Here is a 12500-nt window from a genome sequence, read left to right as displayed (position 1 = left end):
AGAGTGTTACTGTATCAGAGAGTCTGTTACTGTATCAGAGAGTCTGTTACTGTATCAGAGAGTGTGTTACTGTATCAGAGAGTCTGTTACTGTATCAGAGAGTGTTACTGTATCAGAGAGAGTGTGTTACTGTATCAGAGAGAGTGTTACTGTATCAGAGAGTGTGTTACTGTATCAGAGAGAGTGTTACTGTATCAGAGAGTGTGTTACTGTATCAGAGAGTGTGTTACTGCTGTTTCATTTATTGACCTCCTCACTCTCTGCATCTCATTTGTGTCTGATTGGTTTCCTTTCTGTCTCACTGGATGAAATACAGAGTTTGACCGTCATGAACTCCAGATCTATGAGGAAGTGGCACTAATGCCACCATTCCAGCGAAAAACCCTGGTTCTGATTGGAGCTCAGGGAGTGGGTCGTCGCAGCCTGAAAAATAGGCTGGTGGTACTGCAGCCATCCCGTTATGGCACCACAGTCCCCTGTGAGTACACACATGCACACTCTTATATACACATTAACACACACACACATGACCATATACAATATGGAGGAAATTCCTCTATCTGGAAGAGGGTTGCTAAGTCTCATAAGAAACAACCAATATAGATCTTACAAATCAGTCTTTGTTTCACGCGTAAGGGAGAAGTACACCTGAGATGAAGTGCAGTTCTCACTGAGGTTAAGCAGTGCAGAGCTTTTCATACAGTGAGACAAACAAGGCCAAGGACATGTGTGGCGGTTTACAAGATGCTCACTGTTCTAACACACAGATACATTCTGCAGCATATAGTAATTAAGCAAGTACAAGTCCCTATAATATTAATACTTCACCATGACTGTAAGTCATAAGGCACAGTTTACTTCTAAAAGTTGCAATCATAATGCAAAGCAATATTTTCCCCACAGCAAACACACAAACTCTCTGTCACACAGACACACACAAACACACACCACCCACACAACAGCATGCAACCACCTACACATAACCAGACACAACCACACTCTCACAAGCACATAAACGCAGGTAGACTCCCGCACTCACACTAACATGCACTAGAAAATAGCTGTTTTACATGAAATGCTAAATCACTAACTCTCATCCTCTCGTTTGCCATTTTTTCCTCTCTCTCTCTTTCCCTGTCTCTCTCTCTCTCTCTCTCTCTTTCCCTGTCTCTCTCTTTCCCTGTCTCTCTCTCTCTCAGTTACATCTCGGCGGCCACGGGATGATGAGCGGGATGGGCATACCTATCGTTTTGTTACTCGGGCGGAGATGGAGGTGGACATTAAGGCGGGACGTTTCCTCGAGCATGGTGAATATGACGGGAATCTCTACGGCACCAAGATTGACTCCATCCACGAGGTGGTGGACACGGGACGCACATGCATACTGGACGTCAACCCTCAGGTCTCCTCACTCTGAGTCCACTCTTCAGGGTTTACACAGACTTATTCAGACTAAACTCTGTGTTTGGATCAGGGTTTACACAGACTTATTCAGACTAAACTCTGTGTTTAGATTAGGGTTTACACAGACTTATTAAGACTAAACTCTGTGTTTGGATCAGGGTTTACACAGACTTATTCAGACTAAACTCTGTGTTTAGATCAGGGTTTACACAGACTTATTAAGACTAAACTCTGTGTTTGGATTAGGGTTTACACAGACTTATTCAGACTAAACTCTGTGTTTGGATCAGGGTTTACACAGTCTTATTCAGACTAAACTCTGTGTTTGGATCAGGGTTTACACAGGCTTATTAAGACTAAACTCTGTGTTTAGATTAGGGTTTACACAGACTTATTCAGACTAAACTCTGTGTTTGGATTAGGGTTTACACAGACTTATTCAGACTAAACTCTGTGTTTGGATCAGGGTTTACACAGACTTATTAAGACTAAACTCTGTGTTTAGATCAGGGTTTGCACAGACTTATTCAGACTAAACTCTGTGTTTGGATCAGGGTTTACACAGACTTATTCAGACTAAACTCTGTGTTTAGATCGGTGTTTGCACAGGCTTATTTAGTAGGACTGGGCGGTATCAAGGTATCACGGTATTACGGTATACCGAAGTATTTAGAAATCCCGAAGGTATGATTTTCAAAACCCTCAAAAATACAGACGTTCCTCTTTCTATTAAACTGATATGCAGATGTTGTATTGAGGCAGGGTGACCAGACATCCCGCTCTGCGTTGTACTGCACAGCATTCTGACCCTTCGCCCCACATCCCACATACTGAGTTAACATCCCGCTCTTTCACTGGTCATTTGGTTTATAATTGTCAGGAATAGGGACACATGGATGCGTTCTTTTACCCACCCGGCACATGAGCGGCTTCCACTGCGGCCTAGTTTCTACTCTATTTAACAGCATTAAGTCAAAGTCACCAACCTGGATCATAAAAATGCAAACTAGCCAAGCTTTTCTAAAAGCCTGGCTTTCATCCAATGGCTGAGAAGAGAGCAGTGAAGGTAGACATCAAGAGGCTGTGTTGGCTGTCAATCAAACTCTGCTGTGTGGGGCCGGTGAACTCCACAGCATACAGCTACGTCACAAAAAAACAAACTTAAACAAACTTTGCAGATAAAAGCTACCAGGTGCCGTCATGGCCACAATGAAAGGAAAATGTTCTTTTAGTAAAGAATGGACTGCGACATACTCCTGGGTTTTATTACTTAACTTTTTTTTTCCAGTTAAGGAACAGTAAAGTGATATTAGCCTGCTCGTCTCGGCATTTCATGCTTTCGAGTGATAGCACATACGACTGCTCTAACACTGCGAACGACTTAGGCTCACTGACAGCTTGAGAATCAGCCGCTTGTTAATTGGCCAGTGGTTATCCAAACGCTCTAGTAATTTTACGACTATATGATGAATATTGATTCCATGTGTGCATTTATTATTTCACATTGTACAGGCTACTTTCGTTTTCTTTTATTCTATATAGTTGTGTACGAGGGAGGGAATGTTGATGGCCTAACTGGCGTGCTGTGGAATCGACTAGAGGACAAAGTGTAGGTGTTGATGAGCTGGAAGGCAGAGTACATATGTTTCTTATTCAGTTAGATAATTATAGTTATTGTTATATTGTTTTAGGTTACCTCTCCGCGTTGGCAACATGTCCCACCATAGCCCAACATTTGGTTTATTTGCGTCTGGTCACCCTACCCCGGAGTGATTACGCTGTGTGTTCTGTGATAATGAGGAAGTGGAGTGGTGTTGAAATAAACAAAGGGTGATGTTTTTTAACTCTTCGACAAGGAGTTTTCTCCGACTTCTGTCTCTGACTTCTCTGACTGCCATCACCAGCAGCTCAGCTTTTGCGGGGTTTTTTTTTTTTACACAATTACCGTCATATACCGTATACCCCGGTTAAATGTCCGGAAGGTATGACGGTATGAAAAAACTGATACCGCCCAAGCCTATTATTCAGACTAATCAGACCAGGTGTTTAATTTGAATAAACGTTCATGTTAGTTCTGAAGCAGTCAATGAATACAACATCAAAGCCTTCGGTTTCAGTGTTTGGTTATGAGAAATACACTCATGCTCTGTGTTTGTCTGTCGTGTCCAGGCCCTGAAAGTGTTGAAGACGTCAGAGTTCATGCCATATGTGGTTTTTATCGCCGCGCCGGAGTTCGACACGTTAAAGGCCATGCACAAAGCTGTGGTTGACGCTGGCATCACCACGAAACAGCTCACTGTGAGTGTCCGTCCGTCATTCACTCCCTACGTTAACTCCCCACATCCGCTCACACTCAACCACAACCACTTCACCCCCCCACCTGACCACTGCCTGAACTCAAACATAGCACCACGAGGTCAACCACAGTGTCACCACAATTCCACATGACCACTGCCTGAACTCAAACATAGCACCAGAAGGTCAACCACAGTGTCACCACAATTCCACCTGACCACTGCCTGAACTCAAACATAGCACCACGAGGTCAACCACAGTGTCACCACAATTCCACATGACCACTGCCTGAACTCAAACATAGCACCAGAAGGTCAACCACAGTGTCACCACAATTCCACCTGACCACTGCCTGAACTCAAACATAGCACCACGAGGTCAACCACAGTGTCACCACAATTCCACATGACCACTGCCTGAACTCAAACATAGCACCACGAGGTCAACCACAGTGTCACCACAATTCCACATGACCACTGCCTGAACTCAAACATAGCACCAGAAGGTCAACCACAGTGTCACCACAATTCCACATGACCACTGCCTGAACTCAAACATAGCACCAGAAGGTCAACCACAGTGTCACCACAATTCCACATGACCAAGGCAACAGAGTTTTATTCTTTTGGTAGATTCTCCCCAACCTTAAGCTGTACCAACCTTCATTATGCTGTAAGTCAGTGAATGCTCCCTGTAAAAGGTTTCTCCCTCTCCTCTTTTTCTCACAGGATGTGGACCTAAAGAAGACGGTGGATGAAAGTGCCCGTATCCAGCGTGCTTACAGACATTACTTTGACCTGACCATCGTGAATGATAACTTGGACCGTGCGTTTGAGACACTGCAGGGCGCACTGGACAAACTCTCCTCAGAACCACAGTGGGTCCCAGTCAGCTGGGTCTACTGACTCCCTCTGCTGCTGTCCACCTCCCTGACAGCCCACAGACGGCAACATAAAAACACATAAACATATTTCTGGGCAAGAGAGAGAGAGAGAGCGAGCTGGGGGAGGGAAATAACTGGTGGATAATCCAGCCGTGTTAGAGTGCTGTCCCTCACAAACGCTACGTGTTGATTTGCTGTGGCATTTTTCTACACAATCTTAAAGGGAAAAATACTTATTTATTTTAATATTTGTAACTTTTTACAGAATATCTTTCTATTCACACCAAAATGGATTTCAAAGAAAAACAAATGAACAGGCTAGGGCTGGGCGATAAAATGTTTCATTTCAGTCAATATCAGTAATTACTGATCATTTTACTGATCACTAATTTTAATAACTACCAGGAGAAAAAGGTCGAATTTAACCACTTTATTTTGTATGACGGAGTATTAGGGCCACACTGAGGAAAAAAACTTATGAGATTTCGAGAATGTAATGACCAGAAATCAAATCCAATATTAGACACTGTTAGTTGTTACACGCTTCCTGATATATACTGGCTGCGAGTCATACCTGTGTTCAGCCGGTGGTCAGAGAGAGGTGAGCAGGCAGGCAGGCAAGCAAGTGGGCAGGCAGGCAGGCAGGCAAAGGGGTAGGTAGGCAAACAGACAGGTATGCAGGCAGGTGATATACAGTTGTTAAATCAAATTTGCTGGAAGGGTTGAGTGTTAAGTGTACAAGCGGTGAAGCGGCAAGTGGAAAAACGAAAAAGCGGAAAAGTGGAAAAGCGGTAAAAAAACCGCAGTCCAGCAGTCTTTTACAATGTACAATAATTTGATCGTTTTGTGACAGTATTAGTAGTTGTAATCAGTCTAGGTTTCCTCATTTTAAATAATTTCACGATACGATCGGGTGGGGTGGCGGGGGATTTCGTGTACGTGGTTTAGTGACTACCCTGTTTAAGTTAACTCAGAGTAAGTAATAAACCTCCTAATAGAAGAGCCCTATGCCTTTGTTTTGCAAGAATGAAGCCATAGGCCTCCTCTATTAGGAGGTTTACTACTTGCTCTGAGTTAACCGGATTAGTCACTAAACCACGTAGGCTATTTGAAATACCCTCCAGTATGGTAAAATATGGATCCAACGTCTGTGTTTACGCATCGGTTCTCAAATTAGGTCTTTCCAGCCAAACATGCTTGTTGTGATGTTGAACGTGACTCACGAACACGGCTGTCGTTAACTTAACCATCAATCAAATCCTCTTTACAAATCAGAAATTTTAGGAATTTTATACTGAATGCAGTGACTTACGGGCCAGTACTATATTTACCCAGTGAAATGCACTTATCATTATAATATTACAAATTAAATGAGCGACGAGCCGCGTCCTCCCGCTGCGCGCGCTGCTCGTAGCTCATTTGAACACCTTGTATCCACGTGAAAAAAACGTAAAGAAAATGAGTGCTGAACAGTAAGGTGAGGGCAGGGGAGAAGCGAAGTTCGTTTTTAAACAATGTGGCTAGATTTGTAGGCGGTGTCAAAAGTCGTTCGTCTCAATAAATACGTATTTTCTAAAATGACACATTTACGTCTATTTGTTCTCGTGGCTATGACTCGCGTACGATAATTTTCCTCAGAATACGATCATTTTAAGCCTCTGAGGCGATACTTTAACTTTTCCCATCTGGCAACGCTGTTCGGAATAAACACAGTTTCTTTCGCAATCTTTTCAAAGTCCCGACACTTATGACAATGTAGTGCTGATGTGATAAAAGATTAAGTATTTATTTGTGGAAGGCTATACTAAAATATAACTTCACAAAATGCCTCACGTTCCTCCTTTTAACGCAGGCGGCAGGCTGCTCTTCTGATATTTCCCCTCTAAATTAACACGTAGCCTAAAATTACGACTGTATTCTCGTAATATTACGGCCTAATTCTCGAAATCTCAGAATTTTTTTCCTCAGTGTGGCCCTAATGTTCCGTCGTAATTTTGAATTTAACCACCTTGCTTTTATCAGTAATATCCTCGCCGTCTGCACTCATTTTTTTCTCACTCCACGCTCTTTCTGTTGTTGTGTCACATGTCGACGGTGCAGCCGAACCAAAACCTGTTAAATGATTGGCTGTTTGCGTGTCACTCGTAATACGCTCCATTGTCAAGGGATATGAGCCAGGGCGGGACTACGACTGGGGTTTGTTCATGCAACCGAGCTATTTGTTATGTTTTTTCCTGGCAGTTTGCATTTAACGTATTTAAGTGAAACTATCGAACATCCTATCGAACAGGTTCCTTAGTGCTGTTGATAGTGTCTATTGAGGTACATAATGCTGTCGTTTTATCGCCCAGGTCTAGAACAGGCCACACTGAATGAGAGGCGATATTTTTTAATTTATTGCCATTATTTGTCTAGAGTTGCATTTTTGTAGTTGCTCCCAAGCATCAATGTTAATGATTTAGTGCAGAGAAGAGATATACCATAGAATCTGTGGACTAATAGAAAACAAAGCCCTTGTGTGCTTGAGAGAGATTGTAGGATTTAGAATTGGGTTTTTACAGTGGCTCACGGTCACCGCAGAGATGGCTTTATCACCACAGACTCTGTGAAAACATATTGTTTCCATGTGTATATAACTGGTCACTGTTCAAACTGTAATGTTTGTCCTTCACAGTAATAGACTGTAAACTCTTTATCCCAAATCAAATCCAGTATCTACGCAGCTTCTCCAAGTGTGTCTTTTCAGTGAATCCACTTATTTTGTGACCTTGTAGATATTTTAGCACAGACTTATGTCCATATTTCATGATTTTATCCTTTAAATTGCTTCTCTTTTTTTTATTGAACAAATTGTATCTCTTTCAAAGATGATTTTTCTAAATGTTGACTCATCTGTATTGTTCTGGTTTTGATCGGTTCTATTTGTGTGTGTGTATGTCTGTGTCTGTATATCTGTGTATCTGTGTTTGTTTTGGGAATAATAACAGTCCTTTACAGTCCCTCAAAGTCCTTTGTGAAGCTGTCCCTCTCTCTCAGTGTGTGTTGTACAGCAGTTTTCTGCTCCTTGTACACAAACAGACTTTTGTCATCTGTCTGTCTGTGTGAACGGTGACCTCCAAAGCAATACAGCATTTGATACTATCTTGTCACTGACAGTAAATTTAAATAAACTATTTTCATTTTGTTTTCTGATTATTTCCATCCAGATATAAAGACTAAATGCCCTAAACAACTCTGATGTCTAATTATATTTTGTTTATTTATACACACACACACTCACACACACACACAAAGACACACTAACATGACATGAATTTATGCATACTATGGTAACCATGTTGCTTTGTGGCAGTGAAGCTCATGTTAAATGTATAATTAAGTTCAGATGTCTTGAATTGGTCAGTAGGGGGTGCTAGAGGCAGTAGGAGGTGATGTAGTGAGAGAATGATCTGACCACTGACTGACTTGGTACATGCTGTTTGAAATGGTAGTGAAGAGCTGTCAGGTAAAATTCCTGTCACCCAGTGCATTTAACTCCCACTTGTCCTGGTGAAGGAGAGCAAAGGAAAAGTGCTGTCATTTCTTAAACCTCTCAGTTCTCTGGACCAGATCACTGATGTTTAGTCTGCTAAGCAGAGTCCAGCTGAGTTCAGCTCTGTGCTGAAATGTTTGCCAGACCTAAACAGACTGATGGACTTGTTTCAGTGTTTCTGTTAACTGTATCTCTCCCATGGGCCTTAGGTAGAGATTCTCCAAATAAAGACAAGCCATGGGTGCTGACAGAAAGGTCAGAGAGAGAGCGTGTGTCTTTAAATACTGGGTATTCTTTATACACACTGGGGAAAAAATCAGTGCAATGACTTATTACAGTGACAATGCTTATGATACACAAACCAAAAGACAGCAAACTTTACCAGTCTTACCACAAACTTAGTCAAACTTCAGGAAGTGTCTGTAAGCAGGCCACTGCTGAGTACTGAAACCCCCCAAGGCAAATCCAAGAGACCCAGCATGAAACTGTCACCAGACTCAGAGCACATGTGGCACTGGTATGTCAATAGGTAAGGGACAAGCATTAAGTAGCATTCTAACAGAATGCTAAAATGCCTGACAACAGGTTTGGCCTTGATGAGTTATGTATGTACAGTGGTTAATGCTTGGTTGCCATGGAGATGTGCTCTGAACAGGGTCATCAATCAGACAGTGAATCTGAAGGAAAGGAAATTCCACAGAGCATTATAAGAGAGGAAGAGATAAAGCTATACAAATGTATAAAGTAATGAACACCTGAGCATATGGACAGCCCAGAGCATTGCAGGATCACTCACTCACTCATTATCAAAGCCGCTTATCCTAATTAGGGTCGGGGGGGGGGGGGGGGTACTGCAGCTTATCCCATAGCTCATAAGGCAGGGAAACACCCTGGACAGGTCGCCAGTCCATCACAGGGCAGACACACATTCATACACGGGGGCAATTTAGCATCTCAAATTCACCTAACCTGCATGTCTTTGGACTGTGGGAGGAAACCCACGCAGACACAGGGAGAACATGCAAACTCCACACAGAAAGGACCCTGGCCGCCCGGCCGGGAATCGAATCTGAGACCTTCTGGCTGTGAGACGACAGTGCTACCCACTGCGCCACCCAGTGCAGGGTCAGTGTTAAACAAATGGAAGGTATATCGCACCACTCCGACACTAGAAAACGCACCATCTGAGCAAGAAGGAGAGAAGCTACTTAGAGGCCAACAATCACTTTGAAATACCTCCAGAGTTCACTGGCTGAGAATGGAGACACATCAGAACATAAGGCAAGATTGAGCTTTTGGCCAAACTACAAAGAGCTGCCCCCAAAAACATTATCCCTACAAAACATTATCCCTACAAAACATTATCCCTACAGCTGCACAGTAGCGCTGGGCAATCTTGTGAAACGGATACTGAAAAACACTGAAATAGCTCAAGACAATTTATTGAAGTCTTTTTCTGAAAAAATTTAAAATTGGCAAGAAATTCATATAGTGATTCAATTAAATCCAGATTTATTTGTATAACACTTTTTATAATCAAAATTGCAAGCTATTGCCTCTCAAGCTTTATAGAGATCAGCGCCAAAACTACGAGTAAGTAAGACCAAAGTGACAGTGGCAAGGGAAAACTCCCGAAAATTAAATGAACGGGAGGAAGAAACCTTGGGAGGAACCAAGACACAACAGGGGGAGCCCATCCTCCTCTGACCAGCACACACAACACAGATATTCACAGCATAGAAGGAGTCCAGGGTTACTAGATTCACGGGCATGTAAAATTATTTACACAGTAAATAATTTATTGTGTTTACAATATGAAAGATTTATGATGTAGAAGTCCTAGGATACTATGGGATATGAATTAATTTGACAACCAAACCAAACCAAACCGTTTTCATATAAACAAGTTTGTTTTTTATACAAACTGTATAAAGGCTGTATAATGGTTAGCAGTACTATGGTTAATACTAGAATTAGGATGTGAGTATAAAGGACAGGTTGGTCATGGTTCCACTGTCAGGTTGAGCGCAACCACCTTGTCTCCTCCACTCACTGTCTCCTGACCCCTCACGCCCTATGGATGTGGTCATTGTCATCCTGAAAAACACCACTCCCATCAGGATAGAAACATTTCATCATAGGATAAAGGTGATCACTCAGAGCAACTTTGTATTGATTTGCAGTGACCCTTCCCTCTAAGGGGGCAAGTGGAGCCAAACCATGCCAGCACAATGCCCCCCCACAGCACAGCAGAGCCACTGGATCCCCTCACTGTGGGGGCCAAGCATTCAGGCCTGTACCGTTCTCTAGGTGTACGCCACACGTGCGCTGGCCCACATGTTGAGAACATGGTGAAAGATGATTCATCCGACCACATCACTTTTTTCCCACATCTCTGTAGACCAGTGCCTACTGTAATATCCCTCTCTGTGTAACTGTGGATGGATTGTCCTTGCTGACAGTCTGATCACGTCCTGCATTGACATTCTCTGTCACCTGAGGGAGAGTCGCTCTTCTGTTTTTCCTTACATATCAAACTAACGCACAAGCATCACGGTCATCAAATGTGCACTGTCCACCACAATTTCCGACCCTGTTTACTGATGTCTTTCCCATAGATCTAAAGGCAGATGTCACTTTTAGTCACTGTTCCGACTGAAACACCAGCCGGGAGAGCACTCTTAGTGACTGAGACTCCTGCCATCTGTGCCCCAACAATAAAACCCTCTTTCAAAGTCACTCGGATCTTTTCCTCTTGCCATCTTGATCCAAAATCGAGATCAACTGGGCCTGCTCAGCATTTTTATGCATGCCACAGAGCATGACTGGATGTTATTGCTTTAAGTGTACCATGCAGTACACCTGTGTGGAAGTATCTGCATTCGCTATGTCTCTCCACTCATTTATTCAGGTTTTTCGTTCAATTTGTCACCTGTCCGTAGGTATGTGTCCTAGATTTAAGGATAAATTAGTGATATTTAGTGAGTGTTCTGAAACTGCAGGAAGTAACGCTGTCAGTAGCTTTGTGGGCACTGGATCAAGTGTTCAAGTTGAGGACTTTAATGTTGGTATTATATTTCAGAGTTCATCAACTCCAAAGGGAGAAAAGGAATTTAATTGTTCAGGAGTTTAGTAATACCGCTGTCACTTGGCTGAGATGCTGCAACTAGAGGTTTCCTGCATCTAATTTTCTTCCTATTGTACTCAACTTTGCCTCTAAAAAAAGTGAAAAAGAAAAGGGAAGAAAAGTAAAAAGTCATCACTACTGCATTCTGACGGGATCTGTGACTACATGCTCCCTGGTCCGTTGGGCCACTGTGCTAAACACAAATCCGGGATTATTCTGCTTCTCATCAATAAGTCTCTGAAAGTATGTGGTCTGTGCTGCTTTTAGAGCCTGTCTGTAGTTTGTCATGTCATCGTTCCATGCTATTCGAAACATGTCCAACTTTGTTTTCCTCTGTCTAAGTGTCCACGAGAGTGGTCATTTAACCAGGGTATAGCCCTTTTCTCTCTAATCTCTCTCCTCTGGAGTCGGGCAATGACATGCAGAGTGGTACTTAACCCTCTGGAGTCTAAGGCCCGTCAGCCACTTTTGAGGTAGTTTGACATGCCTTGACATTTTTTTTATATTTCAATTAAAAACCTTGATCCCAAAGTGCTACATATGCTTATATTCAGCACGAACTCAGCAGCAATAATCTGAGAGCAGTAAGAATTCCATTAATCTATTTTTTATTTTAATCGAGTGTAAACATACACTTTTCAAAAACCTATTTTTAGAAGTGCTGAGATATTGTAAAAAACACAAAAACCTTTCTAGACTTTACAGCTCTGAACCTTGTAAACGTAAGTGCTACACATAGGTGATTAAAGCATTCAGAAATTTCATGTGGTTTCACTACTAAAGAGTTATAACTTTGGAGTGACACTATTTTTTTCAAAGCCACTGACCTACACAATGAATATTGACAATGGAGGTGTCAACACACCTGTAACCTACATGGAGGAGGAGGAGGTGTTGCTGCAATCTATCATGATTTGTTGGCTGTTACCTATAGATCAGGATTTAAGTTTAATTCATTTGAGGTACTTGTTCTGAGTGTCACTGTACCTGGTACTAGGAACAAATCCTTTCAGTTGTTCACTCTTTTGTTCACTGTTCCCTGGGTCTTATATAGAATTTCTTAAAGATATTTTAGATTTTTGTCAAACCTTGTGATTACTGTAGACAATGCTGTGATTGTGGGTGACTTTAACATTCACATGGAGAATGAGAATGATTCACTGAGATCAGAATTTTCTGACGTCCTTAACTCCATAAGTATTAGTCAAAATGTCATAGGACCCACTCACTGTCACAATCATACCTTAGACTGGGTTTTT

The 12500-nt window shown here is 42.3% G+C and overlaps 1 protein-coding gene across 1 annotated transcript in view; it reads left to right on the top strand.

Moving 5' to 3' along the window:
* Window positions 1–5541, top strand: part of pals2b (protein associated with LIN7 2, MAGUK p55 family member b) — a 19943-nt gene extending 14402 nt beyond the window's left edge. The window contains exons 9-12 of the mRNA XM_030788942.1: window positions 317–478; window positions 1200–1402; window positions 3574–3702; window positions 4428–5541. Of these exons, the coding sequence (XP_030644802.1) occupies window positions 317–478; window positions 1200–1402; window positions 3574–3702; window positions 4428–4604 (671 nt within the window). The 3' untranslated portion in view covers window positions 4605–5541. The remainder of the gene's footprint in view (window positions 1–316; window positions 479–1199; window positions 1403–3573; window positions 3703–4427) is intronic.
* Window positions 5542–12500: the final 6959 nt, after the last annotated feature.

The sequence above is a fragment of the Chanos chanos genome, chromosome 12 (genome assembly GCF_902362185.1).
Source record: "Chanos chanos chromosome 12, fChaCha1.1, whole genome shotgun sequence".
In the NCBI taxonomy this organism is placed as follows: Eukaryota; Metazoa; Chordata; class Actinopteri; order Gonorynchiformes; family Chanidae; genus Chanos; species Chanos chanos.
This window is presented reverse-complemented; position numbering and strand designations above follow the sequence as displayed.